This window comes from Echeneis naucrates, chromosome 6 (genome assembly GCF_900963305.1).
Source record: "Echeneis naucrates chromosome 6, fEcheNa1.1, whole genome shotgun sequence".
NCBI classification, from domain to species: Eukaryota; Metazoa; Chordata; class Actinopteri; order Carangiformes; family Echeneidae; genus Echeneis; species Echeneis naucrates.
In genome coordinates this window covers 10980427-11007183 of record NC_042516.1, presented here as the reverse complement: position 1 = coordinate 11007183, position 26757 = coordinate 10980427, and the positions used below count along the sequence as shown (strand labels likewise).

Sequence of the window (26757 nt, the reverse complement as noted above, 5' to 3'; positions counted from 1 at the left end):
TATGGCTTAGTATGGCTGACTAAATAAAGAAATTAAATGAAAAGGAACCAATGATCCAAAACAAAACAACATTTTCTGGTACTCAAGGCACTTTTTAAATTAAGTTCTTGACAAAATATTACTTCTTAAAAGGTGGCTATCCAAATCTTAATGGATATAGCAGAATTTGTAAAATAGAAGAATAAAAAAAAAAAAAAAAACTATTCTCAGCATAGTGCAGATTTGCTGGTTTTTACCTACCTGGTCATCACATACTGCTGAGCTAACTTCATCTTCCCAATCAGCTCTGCCAGGTCAGAGTTCAACAGCTTTTGTGCCATTTCGATCTGTTAGAGGCAACCAAGGAATTAAAGATCAAGCTAACTGTATGAAAAAGGCAAGAATGAGGAAGAAACTGGTGTTATTTAATTATCAGTTATTCTTCATTTTTTGAGATTATCCAAACATCACTGCTGTTAGTATATGTATGTGTTAGTGAGAGAGCATCTTCTTTACCTCTCTGTGTGTACTGGCTGGAAGTTGCGGTAATGTTTCATCTACTGTGGCAAGTAACGTCCTCAGTGCCAGCCCCACATCCTGGAAAACACACACAAAAGACATAAGCTTTTACAACAGGACTAATTATGGAAAACAGAAAAGAAAGATCGAATTATTGATCCGCATGGAATAAGCTTATAAAAACGTGAGGAGAGGCAAAAAATACAACAACATGAAACCCAAGATTTAACATTCAATTTGACTGTCAGCCAAGATGACTGATAGGAAGAGGAGACATTAAAAACTGAATCCCCATAATTCAAAGCAACATCCAATCAGATTTAAAGGCCTGCCGTGCAGATTCCATATAACAGATGCACAAATTACTTACCTGGAAGCTCAAGTATCAAAATTCAACTCCCTCATGAGCAGCATGATATTAAAACATTATCAAAGTGGTACAGAACACATCACACTGCATGAACACAAATGGTGCTTAAATGCTTGAAGGATTTCGGCTGATGAGAGACATAGATACAATTTGATGTACCCCGCTGAGGACACGGCACTCTAAGAGCATCTGTTACCTTGACCATGGGAACATATTCCTCTGGAGGAGCTGGCTGAATCTTGCTTGACATCTCAATCACCGCTTTGACCAGTCCTGTCACATTTTCATACACCTTATCATTAGAGCGGTCCAGATTGGCGGTAGGAGGTGGGCTTATCTCTTGGGGCTGCAGCTGAAGCATCAGAGAAAAGAAAAGTGAAAGATAAGCATTAGTTAGTACTTATTGAAGAACTAAAGGCATCAGTGGGGATTGATGGTGAGAATTCACAACAACATACAGAAAATCAAATGAGACAATCTGGATGAAAATGATGAGGGAATGTCCTAGAGTTTTATCTCAGAATTTATGGTAAATCTTGTTTTATTTACTCTTGCTGTTTTTCACATATTTAAAAAGGTATGGAAAAGATTAAAGATAAAATTTAACAGATGTAAACCAGTAGATAATGAGCAGGTGACTGATGGGATGAATGATAGTGTGAATGAATGTCAGTAGGTTATTTGGATCCATGACATGCTTTGACTTTGACTTTTTGTCTTTTGTCTTTCTTGACACGAATATAGCTAAAGGTAACTTTCCATTTTGGCCACTGGATGGCAGCACCACATAATCTAATATCCTGGAAGAAGATAAAATAGGAGTGATACCTCATCATGGTATTACAGGTTAACCTGTCCTGGATTTCCTGGGGAGGTTCCACCCTCCTTCCTCCCTCCTGCAAGACTTGCTGAATACATCAGAGCTTATTGCTCATTACAGCGGCTGTTAAAAGGGCTGGGGCTCTGTGTAACAGGGCCGGTGAGCCAACCCTACAGCTGTAAGCAGTGTGTGTTTTGTATGTAGAAGTGGCAAAACTTATCTGGCAGTCCATCCCATTAGGAAGGAGGGTGGCTCCTTTTGTGTAGTGATTTCTATTTTTGCTTTGTTTCTAAGGATAATAGTAAACAAATTTTCTTATTCAATAACTTGATATTTTTTTTGTAGCCTATTTAATTCAATTTTCATGGAGTGTGTTTATGTCTGCCTATTTTGATTTATCTTTATTTGAATGATAGATTGGTTGATAAATACAAATAAATCATTGTTCCTCCCCTCATCCCCTTTTAATTTCAGGGATGTAACAAATTTTAGGGGTTCTTCAGGATATTTTTGAAGAGGAAAGACAAGTGACAGATTTAATAGTGGTCTTTTGAGGTTTTTTGTTGGTCCCCTTTAAAAACGGCTTTTGAATAATTATTAACCTTTCTGTCTTCTCAATCACCCTCAACCTACTGCTCCATCTGGTACTTCCCCCAAGAAATTGTCTACCAAGAGTGAGCGGTGAAATGGTTAAAATGACAGGAAATTGAATTTGTTTTGTAAAGTAAAGTAAAAAAAATCATCAATCTGGCAGAAGGGGCATTATACAATTATGGTTGAATCAGCTCCCAGCAAAGTAAATTTATTCTATTCAGTGTGACAGAGGGTGAAATATTGTTACTGTAAGAAAACAATCAAAACAATGAGGATATGGATATTAGTTTGGAAAGGAAAAGACAATAGAAATAAGAAACCTGACAGCTGCAGAGATGACATTCATTTGTTTTATACATTATCAGAATTTGATTTGCACGGATGGACCGAATGAGTCAACATGTGATTGACTAGGAGACAAGACGCACAGTAAACACACACAGACAGTGTGCTGCTTACCCGCCAGGGCTACCGTCAACATTAATGCAGAACGCAGGAGGAGGGGGGAGAACAGGGGAGGGAGAGGGAGCAGTCAAGGAAAAAGAAGATAAAATGTTAACGCTCTAAGCATTAAAACGTGCAATGATCTCTGTGTGCAAATCTAAAATTTTTCCTTGTCATGTTTCTTCATATCTGTGTTTTATTAATATGTCTGGGCAATTTTATGCAAGAATAACTACTTTATCCTTGTAACCTCAAAACATAAGTGCTTTTAGTGCATCTATAAGTTTACAATGCTTCTCTGTCACTAAGTATTCACATGTGTGTACCTTGACTCCATCGTTGTAACTGTCTCCAGCATTTAGACAGGCCAGACTGCCCACTTGGCTCTGGGCACCAGGTCGGGGGGGCTTCTTTGGTGGAGCTGCGTGTTCTGAAAGGGGCAACATATACTGATGGAGATAATGCTACCTCAGTCTTATGGATAGATTGGACTTTGACGTCCCAGTATCCTCTCACTTACACAGAGCCTGTGCTGTCAGTGACAGATAACACCAAGATCAACATCCACACACAGTTGCTACTAATGATAACAATTTTGATTGTCTCTTTTTTTTTTTTTAATTATTCATGAATTCTCAAGATTTAAAGGTCTTATTTTCTCTGCCCAACAGTGAAACAAGTAATAAGTGAATATATTTTTGATTGATTGATTTATCTATAATTCTCAGTCTTTCAATTGTATTCATATTTTCAGTTGAATGCTTGTGTATGTCCTGTGCACTGGGCTGCCTCCAGGATGGGCATTTTAGCACAACATACTGAGTTCGTATAAAGAAAGAGTGAGTTTTTCACTTGTATGATGACAGGCTGCCAAGTTTACAATGAGATCTGTCATGTTGGGGCAACAGACTAAACTCTGCAGGTAGACGCTGACACACACAATGGCAGGGGAGACAGTATGACTGAATAAGAACCTAACTCTGTAATGCTACATGTGCAAACTCCATATGTTTAGATGTAGACAGTGAAAAAACAGTAGCACGTTAGAGGTCTGTCTATTACCTGCTTTTCCAACGGGCTGGTATATGTGCTGGTTTCCTGTCTGCACAAACACACAAACACCACATTGGGTTAGCAGCTACACAGTGACACAGTTAAAACATTATTGTAAACGTAAGGGGATATAGACACCTACTGTAGAGGCTAAAACCACCAAGTGGCTCTGCCAAATGTTGTGAATCCAGTTTCATTTTCATGTCACATAACACTTATTTTCAATTTGTACTTGTAAAGCTCCAGTTGAGCTCCAGTGGAGGAGCAGTTTCTGTTTTTGGTGGTGTGTGGTCTGGCTCTGTGTTACTCATGTCAACAAAATGACTCTGTCTGGCTACATAGAGAGAACAGAAATTAGTGTTTCCTTTGTTTGGCAAACCTTTAGAATCACAAAAAAAATCCCACTGTAGTATTATGATTTGATGGTTGTGGCTCTCTAGTGTTGCCAGGAGGCATGTTACATATTTTATTTGTGGCATTATTACCGCATCCTCATTGTTTCCTCTGTGTGAGAAAACAGTAAAGAAAACTTTGAAAGCCCTGGTGCCATCAGAGTGTCACAGTCTGACAACCACTAACACCCAAAAATACTCTATTGCAGCTTTTTAATGCACACACACACACACACACACACACACACACACACACACACACACAAACAAGATTTTCCCAGCCCAAACCACAACCATTCAAAGGGAGGAGGAAAAGCAGCAAGATGAATTACAGAGACAGAAATATCCGTTTTGCCCACGGCAACTTCAGACCACTACAACAAACTCTGCTGGCATTACAAATGTTACAGAAATCTACATGTAACAGAGCTGATCTCCTCAGCTGAGTCTAGCTGCACAACAACTGACACTAAATGATCTCATTTAGTGTCAGTACAAAAATGAATCACAAAGTCTTTAATAAATCGCAATAGACTCCAAGTAAAAAAAAAATAAATAAATAAATCAAGAGAGGACAAGTGTTGAAGTTAGCGTTCAAATTGACTTGTGATTCTATGGGTGTTTACCCCATTTATGTACCATTACCAGAAGTTAGAAATCCTCTTTCAGAAATACTGGGACCAAAGCAACTTTCTACATATCCATGCCACTTCTGTTTCATTTAATGATTTTATTCATCATCAATTAATCTGATGATTAATTTCTTAATTCAACAATGGTTCGTTCTCGAACACATAACAAGGCAGTGAAAAACACCTCTCAGAAAATGAAGCATCAAATTATTTTGGCAATTTGACAGATATTCAGTCTACTTTCACAGAAGTGAAAGCAAAACATTTGAGGATCCAGATACAAGTGAATATTTGGGATCTGTGCTAAAAAATATATTTAATTGATCAAAAATCTAAATAGAGGCTTCTGCCAACTGATTTTAATTGATCATGCAACCATTTCTTTCACTTCTAAATATGACTGAGAAAGAATCTTTTTAGGGAACAACAAAGACGTGGCAACAGCCAGAATTGTCAAACATGTAGAAAAGCTCAAGTCCAGGAGTTTCTGAGAGAACAGATCCACTAAGTGTTCTTCACAAGCTGGAGTATGTAGTCACTGTGTGCAACACTGGGATGGAGAATGAAGTAAAAATTGGCTAGTTTGTTTTCTTGAAACTGTCTGCTATTAATAAGTTGTAATGTTGTGGGAATCCACTGACCCCTCATTGATGACCCCGCTCCCAACAGGTCACTTCCTGTCCCTGGATCAATCCCCTCAACTTGAATGAAAACAAACACATGCTTCAGCCAACTATAGTGAGATTGGGCAGAATGTGGGAGGCCCGAAAATATTTGTCTTGATCAGACATCCTCCTTGCTTAAAAACACAAATAGCCCAGAAAAACAATTCCCTTCTATTTTTAAGATGTGTATGTGGAGTGGGAGGACGTGTGATGAAGGTCATGATTTTGATGATGACGAGTTTGTGGGTGAAACACTGTTCATTCGGCCATTTTTGACTCACTGGTTGTTGAAGTCCACCTTCGTCTCTGTCCAGACTCCCTCTAGAACTCCGGGTGTCTGGTTTCTAAACAAAAACAAACAAACAACAAAACAAATCATTACATCTCCAGGAAGAAACTGTGTCTAATTTCAGGATTGTCTTTAGTTCAATTAGCTTTTTCTCTGGATTAACAGTTATTAACAGTGACTGTTCTTCCAGAGAATTAAATCACATTTTTATGTGTATAACTATACAATCAAAAGGGGATTTTGATTCCTGGGATTCTCTGAGAAAAATCTTCACTAATGGCATCCTGTTGTTGCAGTATCCCATGATGCTGCCAGACTGATCCATTACAGTGTGAAACCTCAGTCACGTAACTGATTTTTTCCCCATCAGAAGGACACCGTGTACAGCTGTTTCAGAATACATGACATCAGATAACCCTGTGATCACTTAATGAGTCTCAACTGTGATCTGAACAGCCTCAAACGTTTCAAAGTTTACTCTGAAGTCTGTACAATGATCAAGCGAATAAGGAAATAAATTTCAATGAAATATGCATCTAAATGCCCCTGTCTAACACCTCTGATAAAAACAGGAGCATAGCAAGAAACACATTTAGGGTTAGGGCAGGCAATAGACATCTACACACACATTTTTTTCCATAAAAAAAAAAAAACTCACACCCCATGCCATCCTGTCAGCCTCTCTCTGAAACACACACACACACACACACACACACACACACATCTTTGCCTACCAGTTTTCCAAGACAGGACTTGAAGACCAACATTGCTACAGATTTCATCAAAGTTGCCTGATGAATTGTCTGTTTCCTGGTTCTTTCAGGTGTTTTGTCTGTGTTACTATCTTCTTATCTTAATATAAATCTCTGTATACCTGGGTGTTTTCCAGTCTGTGTGCTAGCTTGCACTCTTTTCTATGCCAGCAGTTTCATCAAGACGTTCTACTGTGGCTTCCTGCCTCTAGCACATTTATATATGACGCACAGAGAGAGAGGGAAGGAGAGGAAGAAGAGGGAGGAGGGATGGAGCATGTTGTTAGCTGTCAGTGTGCGAGCACGTCTATCCCTGTTTCCCAAAAACTTCCTTTCTCCTCCCGTTTTTTCCCCAACCCTCTTTCTCTCGTCCCTCCTTGAAGTATCAATCTTATAAAAACCAGTCAGCCTGCAACACACACACACAAGTTTATGCCTCCCGAGCTTTTAACTAATCTTGTCTGTTGTCAGTTAGTGGTTGTGGGTCAAAGACAGACTGTTGACTGGGCTGTCAGATTCTCCAAGCCTATCATTAGCTTGGAATTCACACAGACCACACCTGCCTACAAACTCTCCCTCTCACACACACACACACACATTAAAATACTTGTGCAAAAACCCCAGACATCCTTCAATCAGCATTTACAGAAATATGCATCCTACAAAAAACTTTTTCTCCCTTGCTTTTTATGTTATGAAAATATGCAGGGTTCGCTTATGTAAGTCATATGGAACATCGAGAAACTAAACACCATTGACCTGCTGCTACCATAGACATAAAAAAGCTGGTATTAATTTTCTGAATGAAGGAAGGTGATTGTCAGTCAATGATTGCAGAGTAAAATGGTAAAAAAAGGCCTTTAACATGGTCTATGCTGGTGTAAATGCCAATGCACAGTGGTTTTATAGCTTATGTGACGGAAAGCATCATCAGAAATAATTAAAGATGAGAAAAAAAACAACAAAAAAAAACAAAAAAAACAGAACAATTACGACATTTGAACTTTGATGATATTTCATAAATCACAGAAAATCCACTTTCAACTTTCACTTATCCCAGAACATGTGCTCCAAAAAAGTACAGAATCAATATCTTGCCCAAGTACAGTGCAGCAAGTTCGTAACCTTGAATTAACAAGATAGTGTATATAAACTATAATCAGTTACATGATTACTATGACCATAGGAGAGACCCTTCATTCTCATCAGAACTGAAATATTATTTCAGAAAGAAATGTAACATGCATGTGATGACAGTTTTCATCATCAAACTTGTATATCTTATTGAAATGACCTTGAAAAGAAAATGAAAGAATACTATGGATATATGAGGAGATTTGGCTGTGATCCACACATGATTTTCAGCAAATCCATTAACAAATTTACAAAAACACAACCACATGCATTTTGGAAACAACAAAAAAAACAAAACAAAAAACAAACCCAAACTCAACAACACAAAAGACAAGTCAATTATAGCCACTCAACAAGACAGCTTTACATGTCAGGTAATGACAACACACTGAACACACGCACAACAACAGCACACATGGAAAAGACTCAAGTGTTATCAAGAATATCCATTTTCTCTGTGCATTTCTTTACCTCTTCCTGGTTTAAACTGGTCTTAGATTTAAAGTACTTGCATTGTGTTAGTATTGTGTATGTATAAATTATGTGTGTATAAGTATTTTCCACTGTGTGTGCTGTGTGTGTTACCAGCAGCCTTTCCTCCTGTTCCAGCCACCTCTGATCCTCCTCCATCTGCTGTTGCTGTATCATCAGCTGCTCCTCCATTAACAGGCACTGCTGGCCTACACACTGCTGCATGTCTACTTCCCTGTCCTACACAAACATACAAACACACACAGAAACAAGCATGCAACAAAAGACAAGGCATAGCAACAGCCATGCAGTCCGCCACAGCAACAGGCACAAACAAAGTCACAGACACATACAGATAAAGAGAGACATGCACACACACCAGACTGATGAGAGGCTGAACTGAGGTGAAGATACGAACACACACTAAATATAATGGATGTCAACGAGCCCATGAATTGTACTAGAAAATATTTTATTTTGAGGCAATAATATCCTTGAATTAAAAATATATTTACATTCTTTCTCTTTTTTATTATTTTGAACAGCAGTGAACATGACATGAGTATGAATGAATATCAGCCGGATGAATGGGTTACACTCAGCTTTGTATATGTAATCCTGTGTGTACGTAAACAAGTATATAATTAGTCTCTTACCTCCATTGCAGAGCCCCACAGAGCCATGTCTGGTCCATGAGGCTGGGGAAGATGCTGTGCGTGCGAGTGTGTGTGGACATGGTGCCGGGGGTGTGTGTGTGCATGGTGTGTGTCCAGCATTGCTGCCTGTGGGGGGTACAGGGCGCTGGGCACGGAGGGGAGGGTGTGAGGGCCAGGGTATCCTGCCATCTGACCACCAGAGGGAGGACAGAAACATTGACGTCAGTTCTTGTTTTGTTTATTCCAGCTCCGAACACTTTAATGTAAAATATAATCACATTTTCAGTTTATAATGAATGCCAAACATTAAAGAAGGTGGAGTCATGGAGACTGTCTGCACACCTGATAGTGTCCAGGATGCTGGGAACTTGGGTAAAATCCTTCACTTGAACGAGGACTGGGATAGCCTGGTCTACTTGGCTACATAGGCATGACAAAAAGAAGAAAAGAAAAAAGAGCGAAAGAGAAACAGAAAGACAGGTGTACGAAACAAGAGAGAGAAAGAGAGATTTAGAAATAAAGAGAGGGGAAAACAAAAATTAAGCTTTGTTCATGTTTTTTTTCCGCCAAACAAAACATTAGAAGACGGGACACGGGGTCATTCAGACAATCAACACACAAACATCCTGGAGCTGTTTGTGTGGCTGGGTTAGCTGTCAATCAAAAAAGGGACCACCCACTGGGCTGCAAGTCCAGCAAGCTGTTAGTTGAACTGACATGAACAACTGTTACAAACATCAACATCAAACAAATACTGGTGTAGACAAAACTTATGTTAAACTCCAGAACTAGTGCTCATTGCGAACTTGTTAGATTTGATGCAGGTGTGTAAAGGTGTGTTATGGTTGCGTGTTCACCAAAAACTCCTATTTTAAGTACAATTTTTTTGGATCATTTAAATAAGGAAGGGTGTAGTGCTGCTGATGAGACTGAATAGCAGGACCTGTCAGCATAATTAATGAAAAATCTTTTTTTTGCGCAGGAGATGAGCAGAGTTTATATATGCCATTCTTTTCTATTCCTTTGGTTACCACTAGTAGCTAAAAACAGAAGTCTGTGGTGAACCCACAGCCATGTTTCTTCTGTTGGTTTCTGGTGATTTGTTGCGATGAAGCCGTTAAAAACTGATGACCAGTTTCCCCTCGTAGAATGACTGGACGCATTTCTCTTAATGAATTAACAAACAGAGCTTGAGCTGATGTCTAGCACAATATTACTGTAACTTCTACCTTCCACAGTCTCTCATAGTAGCTTTCTCTGGACCACACCTCCGACAGCAAGACCAACACAAAGACACACAGGGAAGGAGACAGACAGCAAAGAAGGAGAGGAAGGGATGATGGGGAGGGAGACAAGGGAAGGAAGAAACTCAGGATGGGCAGGACAAAGAGAAGAAGACAAAACAAAGGAACCGAAGACAAGAAAAAAGCGATCTTCAAACTTTCAAACAGAGTAGGACCAACAGACAGACACACAGCATGTTTGCAGACATGCTCACTCATGGAAGGACACAAGATGCCTACTCAAGACAATTTAATATCCTAAGTCTCAATCTGCCTGAGATTCACAGCCATGCTGTAGTCAGTCCTCCTCCCTGGGAGGTTTTCCAGAGAATACACAGTTTCCAAATCCATAAACACAGAGAAAGACACTCAGACAGATATGACACATCAGGAGAAGACAATAACCAAACTCTCTTGGATGAATATTACTCTAAGTATTACTCTAAGAATTAACCAACTAAATGAATGGACCTAGTTGAAGTCCGTTCAATAGAACCGCAGTACCAGGAGATTAATATCAGCTCAACACCTGCAGGAAAAACAACTAGCAGCAGCAGGAATTCACACCTGCAGTACTCTGTATTTGGCACAGCACACCATCTACTCACTAGGAAAATAAGCTGATTCAGTGTTGGGCCCAAGAGCAATACAACTTTTTTACTGTCTAAGGTCATCCTTGGGGAGAATATGCAATGTGTCAAAAGTAGAAGTGTGAAATTTGTGAGCAGGAAAGCCCGTTTTTTTTAATGTGTCATATTTCCTTTTAAGATGAACCTGCTGCTGTGAGGCACATTCCCTTGTAACTAACATGCACTATAACTACATGCTAAATATTTAGGAATGCTGAATAAGTAGTGCAGTGTAATTAAACTTCTCTTTTCGCTTCATGTATCACTCTGGGGAACAAGTCTTCAACTCTGACACATTTATCACCATAACAGCGCTCAAAGTGCTGAGTGGTTATGTAACAGCAATATCTAATTTAATTGGCAGGGATTTAATTTCTGACCTGTCTACGACGAAATACAACTAAACTGTATCTGTGTCATGTCAAGTCACTCATTTTTCACTTGTGCCATAAGTATCTCTGACTGTAACAGCATTTCTTACTTTACCTACTTTTCTTATTTACTCTTGAGGTCAGCTGACATTGCAGCTTCAAGGTTGGCTTAGCCTTTAAAACATAGTCAATAACAAAAACAAGCGTGTGCGGCACCACTGGTCACCACCCAATAGCCAGGACAAGGAGGAGGGAGCCTCCACTATATAAAGACACTTAAGTAGAGAAACCCTTTTGGCCCTGTCTTCATATATTTATAGTAACTGTCTCAAACACAGGCTTAACTCTTATGAGCTCCAGTTGTATATGCAGTAAATCACTGTGGCAGAATGCAGGCCTTATGTCATTTGCATTTCTATTGCATGTTATAGTGGTTGAACATTTATCCCTCTTGGTTGGATATGAATCTTGCAGCTGGAGAGAGGAAAGATTGCTGCATTACAGCATTAGCTCTGGACTTTTGGTACCATCTAGTGTAAAAATGGGTTTTAACATGCTTCCTGCAGACATTTCTCCTCATTTAAATTGCAGTTTTTTTTCCCTCCCCCAATTCTGGGCTTATTCTGACTAATCCACGAAATAGTGTATGCGAGATCCACGATTTGGAGCCAAGTTTGACTCTTAGGCCAGTGGAATAAGGATTTCACACAGGCATCCTAAAAAGGCTCAAAATAGGATGCAGTGAGCTGATGACACAGCAACACAATGCCTGAGACGGACAAAAACAAATGCATGTAGGCACAGTCGCTCATAACAGAGGGTATTTTAACACGTCCCTAGGGTCCTAAAGCATGCTATCATCCTAAGTATAAACATGCTGAATGTAATGTCAAATTCACTGCACTCAAGTTATAATGCAAGACTCAAAGTTTGGAGTTAACTTGTATATGGCAACCATCTTATCCATCAAAAAATGTTGCAGCATTTTTTTAAGAGTGGAATTTTTGTCCATTCGATGTTTAGCCAAAATAATTGTAATATTTTTGGGGTGAAAATAAAAACCAACCTCAACTTATGAATCAAATTCTTTGACAAAGAGTCAACACAAACTCCACTTTTTGATAAATGTGTCTAGGTTCAGGAGACTCAAAATATAAATGAATCAATTGAATATGTTTATGTAAGAAGCCTGACTGACATTAAGTGCAAATCTGGTCAATTTAAAAATTTTGTCTGTACATTTATGGAAGACTCCAAAACCAAAAATGTAGCAACTTTTTTTTTTTTTTTTTTTTTTTTTTAAACAAACAAAAAACCCAAAATGGGTTTATTTTAATTGTCAAACTGTTAACAGCTATAGTGCGGTTTAGCAGCACACAACCTGCCTTCAGTGGCCTGGACATGGGTCTCTGAGAGCAGGAGATGGGAAATGCCTTGTGGGTAGTTTCAGGAAGGCTTGGTATTTGACTGGGTGAATGAGCATTATTGGATGGCAGGGTATGAGAAGTACAGGGAGTTTGAGAGATCAGTGTGGGCCTACATGACAACACCATGTGGTGTTGGGTCAGGGCGTCAGATTTTGGATGGAGTGGGGTACTGGGATTGGTTTGGCAGCCATGGTGAAAGCTGGGCAACAGCTGGATTTTAAGATTAAAATTTGACTCAGCCTGGATGTTTTGGAGGGTAAGGGGACAAATGTTTGACATCCTACTGGGATGACAGTTCAGGCTAGGACTAGATTGGGAGAGGAAAGGAGAGAGACATCTGGAGTGGCAGGTGGAGTTGCTTGACGTTGGCTGCGATGAACAGAGCAGGTGGCCATTAGTAGGGGAATTTATCTCATGTGGGCATCTACCACTGAACATGCAGTTTGAATCTGTGTGAGGGGGAGCAAGAAGGTTAGTTTGAAATGGTAAGGAGTCGCTGGGATCAGCGTTAGATTCAGTATTAAACCCATAAGCAGTGTTGTGAAAAGGTGATGTTTGAGGCTGACAATTGGAAGATGGGGAAAGGTGATGTGAAATTTGAAGAGATGGGGAGCCGAGTGGAAGAGTGGGTAGGTGAGAGGAGGTGCGGGTAGATGAGGGGTGAGGGTTTCCAAGGCAAAGGGAAACCTGGGAGGCAAAGTGCTGGTTTTCATGGCAATGATGGTGAGAAGCTGCAGAAAGGCAATCCAAACTGACAGTGGGCTGCAGGGATGGACAGCGGCTTGGCTGCAAACAGAAAGGCAAAGGTGGAGGAGAGACAAATGGAAACGATAGAGGAAACCCAGAGGACAGAGACATGTAGTAGACAGGCGAGAGAAACAGACTGTAACTGTAATTGAGCCCACACAGTGGATGAGTCTCTGAAGAGCATAACGTGTATCTGACCACCATCAAATAGGGTTTGACTTCCCTAAACAACAGTTTAATTAATTTTTCAAATTAAATAAACCAAATGCAACTTTCATTTACATTGGCAACTCAGTTTTTCTTCAGGCATGGGCAACTACATCACTGAAGTACTCAAAGAAAAAACGAAGGAGAAAAAAAAAAGAATCTCTCAATCTCATGATGATTATTAAATGGACAAAGACATATGGCTTTAGTTGTAACCAAAAGAAGCAGGTAACAGATGCACAGCAAAGGCATGGGGCAGTGAGTGAGGGAGGGTGAAGCAGCCAGCAGCTGGGGCAACAAGCTGTGACTTGTGGGGTGGTGCTGGTAAAACAAAAGGGGAGGTGTTTAAGGCATTAAAAAAATAAAACAAAAATGTGTGAAGTCATGCAGTTTTTGTGTGAGGGTAATTCAGAAAATCCAGTGGTGGTGATCAGGGGCTCCAATAGGCGTATTACAAAAAACACCAGAACATGTCATTTTTTCTAATCTACTAGACAATATCCACAATGTCCACCTTAAGTGTTGGGACACGCTTTGCACATAAAAAAACATTAACATGTTTGACGTAAACCTCATATGATCAATGGTATTCACAAACATTCACTTTCTTGTCACATTTTTTTCTTCAGAGAGATTGTGCTTTTTGTGTGAGGACACTGTAAGGATTTATTTTCCATTGTAGTGAGAGAAGCCCAAATGAGAAAATTTAAATAATTTAACTTAGCATGTCACCAGGATCATGCAGAGTTTTGCTAATTTCTTAATATCGATGGTGGCCTCTTCAGTTAATGGTGTGTAATACTGTATAACAAAGAAGGCAACAAATACATTCACTAAGGCCACATGAAACCAAGTCAGATAGGTTGGGACTTACAATAATTAGGGTGTCTAACTGCAAACAGGACCAAGACAACAGATAAACACACTCTTTATTATTACACTCAGACACAGACAGACAGAAAAATTTGATATGTGTCTTACCTTCGGTGGAGCTTCATCAGATCCTCCTGAGTCCCATGAAACAGTGACCTGCCTCCTCATCTCCATCCTGTTCCTCTCCTTCTGCTGGACCTTCTCCTCTTCTAAGATAGTGCTAAAAAGAGGGAGATGCAAGGAAGACACAGGTATAAGGACGAAGTCTGAAACTAACCAGGTGCTGGGAGTGATGTCTGTCCTTTCCTGATAGCTGAACAGGAAGTGTGAAACTTCCTGGATCTAAATCGGCTGATAAATGGAAGGAAAGTTAGAGCAGATTCATGAAACATTCATTCATTCATTTTCTACCACTTATCCATTCTTGGTCTCGGAGGTGCTGGAGCCAATCCCAGCTCACACTGGGCGAGGGTGGCATATACCCTGGACAGGTCATCAGTCCATCCCAGGACCAACATATGGAGACAGACAGAGACAAACGACCACTCACACTTAGACCTACGGACAATTTAGAGCCACCAATTAACTCAAACACGATTTCTTTGGATGGTGGGAGGAAACCGGAGTACCCGGAGGAAACCCATGCAGGCACGGGGAAAATATGCAAACTCTGCACAGAAAGGTCCCAGGCCTGGGAACTGAATGAAACATGGTAAGCCCATGTGTCAATTTTATTTTTCCTTTGAACTTGTGCATACAGAGTGTTCCTCAAGCAATTTCAAATCTGTCCATCTCCTTTACGGTAGTGCTAACATCAGTTGTTATGTTGCAAGCGATACATTGATTTAATTATTTAAGCCTGTTCAAAGTAAATGAAAAAATATAATATTTCCTTGTATATATTATATATTGACAGTATGTATCAGATAAAATGGTCACTGTGGCTACAGTAGTAATATTGGAAATATTACAGGAAATGGACACTTGAACCACAGAAATTCAACAGTGTCCCACGGCCCAAAACAAGCATAGATACCAGACTGGATAAAGCCCTAAATTACTCAGACCGACCTGTTCCTGGGAAAACTGCTGCGCAACCAAACCCACCACACCGCAGCACCACAACGAAAAGAAATGTATGGTTCAACTGTCCAGCAGACACACACACATACTTTCTGACTGCTATATCCAGTAACATCATTACCCTCAAGTTGTGTTCTCTCCTGCTTTGTGTGTTTGTGCCATTGCACCTGTCTAAATCATTCTCTGGAGGGATTTAGTGCTTCTTCACATCACACATGTTGGCACACATGGACTGAAATAACATTATTCCACTGAAATTCAGTGGAACCTCTAATGAATGGATTATCAATAATTTCACTTAATAATTTAATTTCAAAAACTCAAATTTGACTAATTATTGACTTATTCCAAATTCATTAAGACATTTCACTTCATTTTAAATGTTTAAAATAATTAAGGGTTAGGGTCTATTAATGTATGTATAAAATGCTCTATATACATAGTTGGCAGCTAATGGTAATATCTGCTTTATGTTCACATGTTCTGGAAGAATCCCAAAGACTAAGAGTACACTCAACACTTAATTTTTTCTTTACACGACCAGCATACTTTTGATGTAGTGATTAAGTTCTTACTTAAATATGTATTAAAATGTACTTAAATTTACTTTTATTAATCTTTTGAAATAAGCCAACAATAGTGTGCATAGAAAAACAAAAAAGGGACTAAAAGGTTGATTAGTTAGCTAAATATCAGCAGTTACACACTGATCCGTCATCAGTGAATCTGCAAACCTTCCTTCATAGTGCAACACTAAATGACCTTGTGTATGTAACTGTGTGATGGTGATTACTTTAACACCTGGCAACATCAACACTGTCTGTCTCCTCCCCTACCTACACCATGCCACCGCCTGGAATAACATAGCCTGTTCAATTTATTTACTCAGGCTGAGCTGACTACACAGTCTTGGACTGTGGAGCAACGCCCTTCTCCACTCTCAAAGCACTCACCTGTTACAGGCCCAGTGTAACCTCTAAAGATGATCATTGATCAGTGTGTGTAAAGAGATGTAAACAACTGATAGTTTCCCTTTCCCTCACATTCACCACACTGACAAAAGGAAGCATTAAGTGGTGATAAACCTTATTAAGATTGCATGCAGGAATGTTAGTCAATAGCAGAAAAATTAGTAATATTGTATGAGGAAAAAGACTCAAGTGATCAAACTGAGGATAAGCAATTCCCCTTTTCCTTGTATCATCACAGGGAAAAGATGCTTCTTCTGCCTTCTGTAGCACAGTGGGACATAATATTTCAATAAAGGTAAATTAGATAAATAATCTAAATAACCTTAGACATTTACTTACTACTATATAATAATTATTTGCATCATAAACAGAGTCCAAAAAGGGCTTGAATGATGGAACTGAATTGATTTGATCAACTTTTCAAAACGAAGTAGTGTCTTTAAATTAGGCTGAAATTATTGGTGCCAAGCTGGATTGCAAGACAACAAATTCCTTTTGTTCTTGTTTGATGATAAATGTTTTTATCTTAATGTTATTATGGCACCGTTGCAGCACACCATGAAAACAAATAACTAATAACTCAACAACCTGCTGACCTCAAATACCTGGATTTGACCAATTCACTCATGACATGAAATAACTTTTTACAGAAAGGGACCTCATGCTTCCATTGTGGACATGAGGGATCATCACAGAGACCAACAACTGTTTAAATTGCACATAAGGCTGTGCAAATATTATTTTATAGACTGGATAAAAATGAGAACCCATCGTGTACACATTTCTTCCTGAGGATCAGAGGACAAGCTAATAACCAATTACAAATTATGTTTAAGAGGCATACAAAATGGCTGCTCATAAATAGATTATCACTGAGCCCACCGGTACTACAGAATCCAATGAATGCTTCACAAAAACACAGGCTGACACCACAACACTATGAGGGTATAATGAGATGGAGGAGACCATACTTTACCTTTACCGAAGGCCTATCCAATATCACCGGAATATTTATAGTCCCTTTTAGGAGCGCATCGCAAAGAGATGATTGAATGGCAGCACTCAGCACTGATACACTACTGTCAAGATGTATCACTCAAAAGGACCCCAGCAACACTACACAGATAAAACCTTATTTCCCTGGCAGGAGGATACAATAAACTCTGCTGAAGCTGAACAAATCCCCACCAGACATAACTAGCTCCAGTACATCACAACCACAGAACTCACTATCAGGGTAATAAGATCTGAGATTAAGGAGCCGTGGTCCGTTAGCTTTGAACATGGCAGCACAGAGCTACACTATTGCTGCTTGCTTTGCTCCTTTCAGTCTCTCTCTCTCTGAAAGCTGTAGCTCCTGGCAGCTGCCCACTGTGTAAACACACACACACACACACACACACACACACACACACACACACACACACACACACACACACACACACACACACACACACACGTTGTTCTGCAGTCTAGGAAAACTGTAGTAGTATCTGAGAGCTGCATATTTGGCAGGAGAGACCTATAATTGATATTATGATATAAAAGCCAGCCAGACTGAATGTAAACCAAACTCCATAACCTTATATGGTATAAATTTCTCCTATTAATAGCCAGGGACCACAGTGAACATGGTCAATATTGACTTGGTTTCCAGGACACTGAATGAGGCACATTAAGGGTTCCTTGGTATTTCTTCATGCCAAGGTATCAAAGTCAATTAGAATAAATGTTCTTAATTGTGTCAGATTAGCACCAAAATGACATGCACATGTACTTTCCCATACTGGGTTTCCAGCCCATTAAAACATACAACTACCAACATGCTGTACATGTATCAACTTCGCAGACCTCCAGGATTTTCAAGGGCTGGAGCACAAAATATGAGAGGGGGCTCAGGATATGATGAAAAGGTGAATGAGTTCATGGGGAGAGGATAAAGAAAAAGAGCAGAAAAGGTAGAGCTCAGAATGTGTGTAAGAGGAGAAAAATTAGGGTGCGAGAAAGGAAAGCTGACATTGGGAAAAATTGGAAGAGGAATCGTGGGGGGATTTAAGGTGTGAGTCATGCTGGTTTTAAGCAAGCTCATAAAACCATAGGAGTTAAATATGTACTCTTATTTTCCTGTTTTGTGTGTGTAAGATAGAGAGAGAGAGAAGAAAATAGAGTGAGAATGTGCATGTGGGAGGAAACAATGATGGCATCTTGCTGTGCTTCTAAAGCTTGCATTGTTTTACTTTTCTATCTGAGTTTGTGAACAGATGTGTGTGTTTTCAAGTAAGAGAGTGACAAGGTAAGGTACAGTACAATAAAGACAATTTACATACACTATTTTTTATTAACTCCAAGTCTTATCCAGGTTAATTAAGTTTTTAATGGCAAGCAAATATAGTTCTGCAAAATATCTAAATATTTATTCTACTTTGTTTTTTTTAACTCCTTATGATACCTGTTAGATAGGATTTGTTGTTCCTTTCATGTAAGTGTTATACAGAGGAAGGTGGAGTGGTGATTACATTGTGATCAGCAATGTAAAAGTGGCCTTGCTCTATCCCACAAGGTTATTTGTTAAAGGCTGACTTCCTTTGTGTTAAAAAAAAAGAAAAAGAAAAATAAAAATAAAAATAAAAAAGCAAAACAAAAAAACTATCATCTGGGAGTCAACAAGTATATGTGTTATTAAGTTGTACCTCAAATACAATTAAATCTATGCAATAAAATTCAATCTGCTAATATTTCAGCTAATTTTAAAGCAGTCATTAATAACTCTCACCACACTGCAATCACTACTGCTATTACTATGATCTCACCCTCAGGGGCAATACTGAAACGTAACTTCCTAGAAACTACAGGTCTGTTCATGTCTCAATGATTAAGATTTGCTGTGTCACAGCAAATGGGAAACACTTACCATTCCTGTATACTGGAAGCTGTCGTATGAGTCTCACATGCATTAAAGAAATTATTTCAACTCTTGACTCTTCAGTTTTGAAATATCCCTTTATCATCCTAAGTAATGGGGGATAGTACATTTCAGCAAATACTATCTCTCTGTCCCAACAAGAAATTGCTGTTACCCCACACCAGCTGGCATAAACCATAAACATGTCATGTGTGTAGAGTTAAGCTCTATCTTTTTTTGTTTTTATTCTACCACCTGGTGATGCTGACAATGCTCTAAGGCTTAAAATAGAAAAATTTTCCCTCATTATTTTTTTTAATTTGTGAATTAAATTCTCAATCGCAATCCCATTTATTAAGAAAAATGTCATATATGGCTAACTGTCTGGTACAGTTACTAATATGGTATATATGCACATGACTAATAAATAGGTAGGTCCCTTCTTGTTCAAAACTGAAGTATCACAGTGATGCAATACTCTCTCGGTAAGTTTTTACTTACTCCCAACAGTGTTGTCTAGCTCTGCCTTATCTGATTACAACATGCCCGGATATTGTCTGCTGGTAAATAAGGTCTGTCCATTGGAAAATCTGCCAGTAGGGAAAATTAGGAAGATAACAGCGATGTCTCATTTACCAAGAAAGCAAGGCGTGACCGAGATGGCTCATTTCTTTTCTTTTATCCCTATCACATCTCTTGTTACTGTGCCAACCATAATGCCATCAACCTTTAGCCTCGTGTAAAAAGCTGTAAAAACTGTAAAAAGAAACATTGCCTATAATGTTAAGTAATACAAACTTTTAGGTTTCATTTGAATGAAATGCTATTCTAGACAGTTTATGTTTTTATTATTTGCTAGGACAGTGTATAGACAAAGGCAATGTAATGGGAAAGGGTGCGTCAGGAGAATCCAGCCAACCACGAATATGTTTTCCCCTTCAGAGCATCCATGCCCACATGGCACATCCTTCAACAACTCAGCTATTGGTCACCCAATAATAAAGAAACTTTTGTTAAAATTACACACTGTAATAGGAAAAATGTCCTCCTTATTGTTGATACTAGGCACTTTCAACATCCCTGCTATTCTCAATATACAACACTGGTGCATAGAGATTATGGTAAGATTACAAACTTCACATACAGCGACTATTTTTAAAGTACCCCTAGGTGAACATAAGGATAAATATTGTTATGCAGCCACACTCTCGTCACACAGGAAATTTTACTACTGCCTCTACCTGTCTTTTAAAAATAACAAATTCACTCAGTGTTTTAAACTAGATTAAATCTGGACAGACAAGAAGTTATTGTCTGAATAAAAGATATCTAAAAGTCACCTAAGGTGTCTACGGTGTAAGGAAATGTAAGATTCTTCGCTGGTCCATTAGACTATAAATGTTCATCTGGTTCAATGTCAGAGCAAAGACAGAGGCCACAGTATGTTTCCTAATTTTACTATCTATCCAGCTCTTTGTTTGTCCTTCCTATCACATAAATACAGACAAACAGTGACACCTGCTGTTAGGACTGTGTAAGGGCGCTGTTAAACTTGAAAACCATTGAGTTTGGAATAATTTTTTATCTAAACTCCAAACTATAAAATAGCAAAGAAAAACATGCAATGAGTTTCACACTGATTGAATTCTCACATCTACACTTATAAAAGAAGAACATGACAGCATCGAGGGATCTTAGCTCTAAAAGCATAAATTCTCCACCTTTATAGCTGAGGTAAAAAACATATAAACATGACAATCTAACCTTCCCTGCACCAAATATTCAAGAGAAATACAAAAAGGCTTAACACAAACATGATTTATTACCTTAGTTGTGTTTTGAGTTCATTAAAGCGTGGCCTTTTGCTGGGATCATAAGACCAACACTTTGTCATCAAGCTGTAGAGAGTAGGAGGACACTGAGGAGGCATTGCCAGTCGCTCTCCATTCTCTATCCTGCCAATGACGTCATTGTTCTTAACACCCTGGAAAGGCTTGATGCCGTACATTAGAATCTCCCACATACAGACGCCTATGGGAAGACAGGAGAACAGCTGTCACTATGAGACAACCAGATATTCACTTTTACATGCTCCAAAAAAAGAAGTTTGAAGCGGATAAGACCAGGTTAGAAACTATTGATAGAGCAAAAAATTTCAAGCAAAAAAACAAGAAAACAATTCAGACTTAAACTGACCAAACATCCAGACATCACTTGCTGTAGTAAATCGTCTGAAGTTGATGGATTCTGGAGCCATCCATTTAATGGGCAGTTTACCCTTAGATGCTGCAACATAAGGATCAGGAGAAATGTATTACACACATCTGTGAGGTTCATACAACTCCTCAGAATTTTTCTAATGCTAGCACAGATAATGGACCAGACATTACTGTTACCTTTGTAATAAGAGCTATCTTCCATGTACCGTGAGAGACCGAAGTCCCCCAGTTTCACACAATCAACTGTAGACACCAACACGTTTCGTGCTGCAATGTCCCTAAAAATGACAAAACCAGAGTTATGAGAAATTGCAGACACTATGACATTTACAGTATTAGTTCTATTTGCTTTACCTAACACTTAATTCATCAAGATTTATATTGTGATTTCATAATACCCTCCTGCATACCTGTGTACAAAACGTTTGCTTTCCAGATAGGCAAGTGCTGTGCTGAGTTGGTAGGAGTACAGGATGAGAGTGGCCAGGTCTAGGCTGTATTTCCTCACCTGAAGAAATGACCGTAACTATGGAAACCGAGGGGGGGGGACAAAAAAACAACACAGAGATGCTAAGTTATATTTTGTGTTAGAGAGAGTCCAACAGGCATTGAAAACAGAAAGAGACAGGGACAGCAAGCAAGAAAAGTCATATCTAGGGCTTTAATGCTGCGTGAGCCAAAGAGAAACAGGGGCACACTGTGGTAGAGTATGAAAACCATCTTTTGGTGGGATCACAACATATTGATTTTCTGACCCATGAGCACTCAGTAGTTTTACTACATTATTACATCTGTAGTCATTCACAGTTAAGACCACACCAATTTTGGATCTTGGCCCAAATTTCAATCTCACCAGTTGTAATGTTTTATGACTGACAGTCTGTCCTCAGACAGCTTTATCAACACCTGCCAAGTTCTCAGACCACTTCTAAGGTAGTTTACACTGCAGTCAGTGTCCTCCAAGACCACATTCTGTCCTGATGATGCATAACACTCTATGAACGCTATACCAGCCCCATTGTTGAAGCTGTTAAAAAATATTAATGGCCACAGTGTCATAAAGAAGCTGGGTCATGACTACAAGGAACAATAAGAAGGTCCTGGGTTTGGTTCCTGGGCCTGGGGCCTTTCTGTGCGGAGTTTGCATGTTCTCCCTATGCCTGCGTGGGTTTCCTCCAGGTACTCCAGTTTGCTCCCAGCGTCCAAAGACATACATGTTAAGGTTAAATGGTGACTCTAAAATTGTCTGTAGGTCTGAGTGTGACTGTGAGTGGTTGTTGGTCTCTGTCTCTGAGTGTTGGCCCTGCAATGGACTGGCAACCTGTCCAGGGTGACCCCACCCTCACCTAATGTGAGCTGGGATTGGTCCTAGCACCAGTTCAAGGCAATGAATGAATGAATTGTCATTATTTAACTTAAGCTGTATATTGTATTTTCTTCACAAAAGTGCTGGCAACAGTCAACTCATAGAAAATACAGCTTCATTTTTTTCAGTGTTTTGTGACATTGGATAGAATTCGTATTTTTGCCCACCTGCCAAGATTCAGTCATCTACGATGACATTGTGAAATCATGTTGTAATAGCCCCTGAAAACAGTGAATTAAAAACAAATGCTAAAACAATATTCACACCCTTAATTCAATACTTAACAGAAGGCCCTTTGGCAGCAGTTACAGCTTTGAATCCTCTTGGATAAGTCTCTACCAGCTTTACATGTGTGGATTTGGGCAGTTTGTCTCATTATTGCATAAGCCTTTATGATTGAGTTCCAGTAGATGGTCGCAGACCAAGACATCTCTCTGAAGGGAAGCATTAGTGACTTGAATTAGATTTGGGCGACCATGTGTAGGTCAATGAGTAATTGAATGATGTGCCCTTTTGGGCTGATTGAAAAGCAAACAGGCTAGACTATCTGCAAGGATTTCACTGTGCAAGAGGTTATGTCTGCCAAAAGGACACCCACAGTAAACAAGCTATCTGTGGCCTTGACAAAGAGTTAGACAGCATACTGAATTAGGTAGGGCTTGAGTTTTGTTGAGATGCATTGTGCAATTTGGCACAAGAGGATATGGATGCACCATGGTCAGAGAATTTAGTATCTAAGATATGAAAAGGTGGAACTTTGTAAAGATGACTACAACACACTTGACATACCTTACACCCCTATACAAATCCATATCCGTGTCCTACCTCTCCAAGTGTGCAGAGCTCCATGATAATCCACACTGGATTTTCTGTGATAACTCCCATCAGCTTTACAATGTGTGGGTGGTCAAACTGGCGCATGGTTACTACATGGAGAGAGGAGGGGAGCAAATGTCAGCTCATGAACAGCTCGCAAGTTTGTTTGTTTTTTTTCTTTTCTATAGGGGCTTATCTACAGATGCACATGCACTGGGAACTTACATGCTTCTTGAAGAAACTTTTCCCTGACACTGTCCGATGTTGAGTTCTTACATGTCTTTACTGCCACAGAAAGAGCTGGATTCTCCTGCAACAAAGAGACACAGTGAGCAAAAACAACATTAGCAGCGTTGCAAGAGAAGCACCTATAGTCAGCGTATTCTCTGCTCATTAAAATGCAAAACTAAATGAATTAAGTAATGAATTTTTCATAGCTTTTGGTATAGAGATATAGAAATATTCTTAGAAGAAGGTATGCTCATGTTTCACCTTGTGAAACAAAATTATAATAATTATTAATATATTTTTTTATATATATTTTGAATTACAAGCACATCCAATAATTTCATTCTGCTTCAACTTATTGTGATGACTTGACATTTAGTTTTTTCTTTTTGGTGAGTCTGACAAACACAAAAGGAGTCAGCAGAAGATTTTCTGTAGAGACACTGTGTGCAGTGTCCCTAATGCACAATCACGTAGAATAAAGTAAATAAAATAAGAAAACAGAGTGTGAGCATGAGAAACAAAACAAGAGACTTCATACCGGGCTAATGTATACTCCTTGGTGGACGTCTCCAAACTGACCTTCACCAATGCAGCGTCCCAACTCAATACGGTCCCGCTGAATCTCATAGTCCCGTGCTATACACACAATACCGACATGAATGCACACAGATACAGACACACACATGAGGACAAATAGAGTAGACCTTCAGATCAAACACATGTCAGTGTAAACACACACACACGCACACACTTTTCAGTTAGGCCTGACATGACCCAAGCTTGTCAGAGTGCTGTTCAAGATTTAAAACAAATCTTTCCAACATATGCATTGATTCTGATGTTGCTGTTTCTATGGAGATGCACCTTTAGAAACATTTCAAACCTGGCCTGGTGTAAAATATAATTTTCTATAGGTTATTTGTCATTCAACAAATATCTTAAACTATTCTTAATGAATAGTTAGTCCACCTTCCTACTCAGACAAGCTTGGCTTGAGAGCCACCAGCATAGCTCAATGTCAGCAGCATGCAACAACAGCTTCAGCAAACCACAGCCAAGACATGCCATGTAACACAGAATAGCAACAGCCAATAACACTCAATGTCTATATATGAACATAGATTTCTGTGTAAATTCATGTCTAATATGGATAAAGTCAGGTTTGCTTTATAAAAATTAAACAACTAGCACAGACTTAAAGCTCACAAATTGATATTGCACTGGTTTCACATGTACTCTAGCAAGTAAGGTCAGTCAACATGGACCAATTTTATATTTAGCTATAAGAAAATAGAAATCAAAAGGTCTGTGAGATGTTGGCTGTTGAGAGGCTGTCGGTTTGCTCTGCCTGAAAGGTATGACATTGTAGACCTGACTTTGTCCATGTAATCAGCACATGGATATAACATACATGAAGCTATACATGTTACTTGGCATTTGACATTCTCTGAATTCTCTTTAACAATGATCACTGTCATAAAATGTCCAGTACATGTGTGAGTTTAAGAGCAAATTATGACAGGTAGTAAGATCCCTGGGACTTAATGTGAAATTGGCTGCAATATAGAGCAACAAAAACACACAGTAGGCTATAATTAATGACTGTGTGCTTTGCCTCTATATATATATATATATATATATATATATATATATTTTTTTTTTTTTTTTACCATTTGGACTCACTGCCCATCCTGCTGTAGGGTTAGGGTTGGGCCAAAGTTATAAACAGGAACATGCACTGAGAAAACTTGCCTGCTAAATGAAATGATATTTAAAACTGATTTTTGAGCTCTTGCATTGTGTTGTTGTCACCCTGAGCAGTAAATGGTTTTCAACAGCTGTGTTTTTTTTTTTGTTTTTTGTTTTTTTTTTTAAGAACAATGCATCTGAAAATAGCCTTTTTCACCTCTTCCCTTAAACATTTAATATACACAACAAGGTTGACGTCCAAGAACCGGGACTCACTTCTGAAGTTATCACCTGTTTGGCTGAAAACTGACCAAGCACATCAAACATCAACGGTGGGTGGGTGGGAGGGGTCAAACCAATAGGGTACAAATAGAGACATAAATTCTGAATTTTTGTTTTACAGTTGCAAGCAAACGTGAAAAAAAAAAAAAAGGATCACAACAACCACCAAAAAAAAAAAAAAGAGCCATCACAATACAACCAGAATATTACCTTGATCTAGTCCATAGTATTCTGGGAAAATGGGTTAGTGATAGGAGACAGAAATAACTAGCTGTGAGTACAGAGAGTCATAGTTTATTGGTTATGATAATATTACTTGAAAAACTGCCATGATTGCAGGGATGATGTAGTGATGCTAAGGCAGAAGGGCTCTTTGTCAATGTAGGTAATGTCCCTGGACTGAAAACATAACTATAAAATTTTGTTGTATATACAAAGACCAAACAAAGCAACAAACAAACACCATTGCTGACCACTACTTAGTGCAGTTGACAAAAATTATGTCTTAAGTTCCACACAACACTAAATGGACCCATTATATTGCTTGATAACCTGCTTTTTAACAAAACCAAAACAGACACTAAAAATGCAAAGTCTAGACATGACCAGCTGAATGTGGTCTTTGTTGTGCATGTACCATCTCTATGTACCGAGCTAATGAGAACATCAACTCTCATGCCTAACAGAGTTTTAGTGGTCTTGATGCACTAAATTAACTAAAAAACCAAACTAACTAAAATTAACTAAAAAAAAAACTAGATTTTCTTTTTGGCAATCCACAGCATGAACGTCCAGCACTCTGTATGCTGTTGGACTCACCTGTTCTCCATGAATATGTTTGTGTCTTTACATTTATGAATCCACGGGAATAAAGTGAAAGCTTTAAATTAT

At 39.0% G+C, this 26757-nt stretch overlaps 1 protein-coding gene across 6 annotated transcripts in view; it reads right to left on the bottom strand.

The window, feature by feature from the left end:
* LOC115045142 (focal adhesion kinase 1-like) overlaps positions 1-26757 on the bottom strand; it is a 54666-nt gene that overhangs the window by 2320 nt on the left and 25589 nt on the right. For 2 of the 6 annotated variants that reach the window (XM_029504665.1, XM_029504668.1), the window contains 18 exons: positions 24434-24531; positions 23890-23974; positions 23674-23774; positions 21893-22008; positions 21660-21760; positions 21460-21549; positions 21090-21294; positions 14416-14527; positions 9113-9190; positions 8771-8959; positions 8229-8354; positions 5750-5812; positions 3789-3828; positions 3053-3156; positions 2742-2750; positions 1065-1220; positions 496-576; positions 241-326 (listed from right to left, as the gene is read on the bottom strand). In XM_029504665.1, the coding sequence (XP_029360525.1) occupies positions 241-326; positions 496-576; positions 1065-1220; positions 2742-2750; positions 3053-3156; positions 3789-3828; positions 5750-5812; positions 8229-8354; positions 8771-8959; positions 9113-9190; positions 14416-14527; positions 21090-21294; positions 21460-21549; positions 21660-21760; positions 21893-22008; positions 23674-23774; positions 23890-23974; positions 24434-24531 (1840 nt within the window). Of the gene's footprint in view, positions 1-240; positions 327-495; positions 577-1064; positions 1221-2741; positions 2751-3052; positions 3157-3788; positions 3829-5749; positions 5813-6491; positions 8355-8770; positions 8960-9112; positions 9191-14415; positions 14528-21089; positions 21295-21459; positions 21550-21659; positions 21761-21892; positions 22009-23673; positions 23775-23889; positions 23975-24433; positions 24532-26076; positions 26098-26757 lie in introns of those variants that run through there. The other 4 variants (XM_029504666.1, XM_029504669.1, XM_029504667.1 and 1 more) reach the window with 3 other exon arrangements.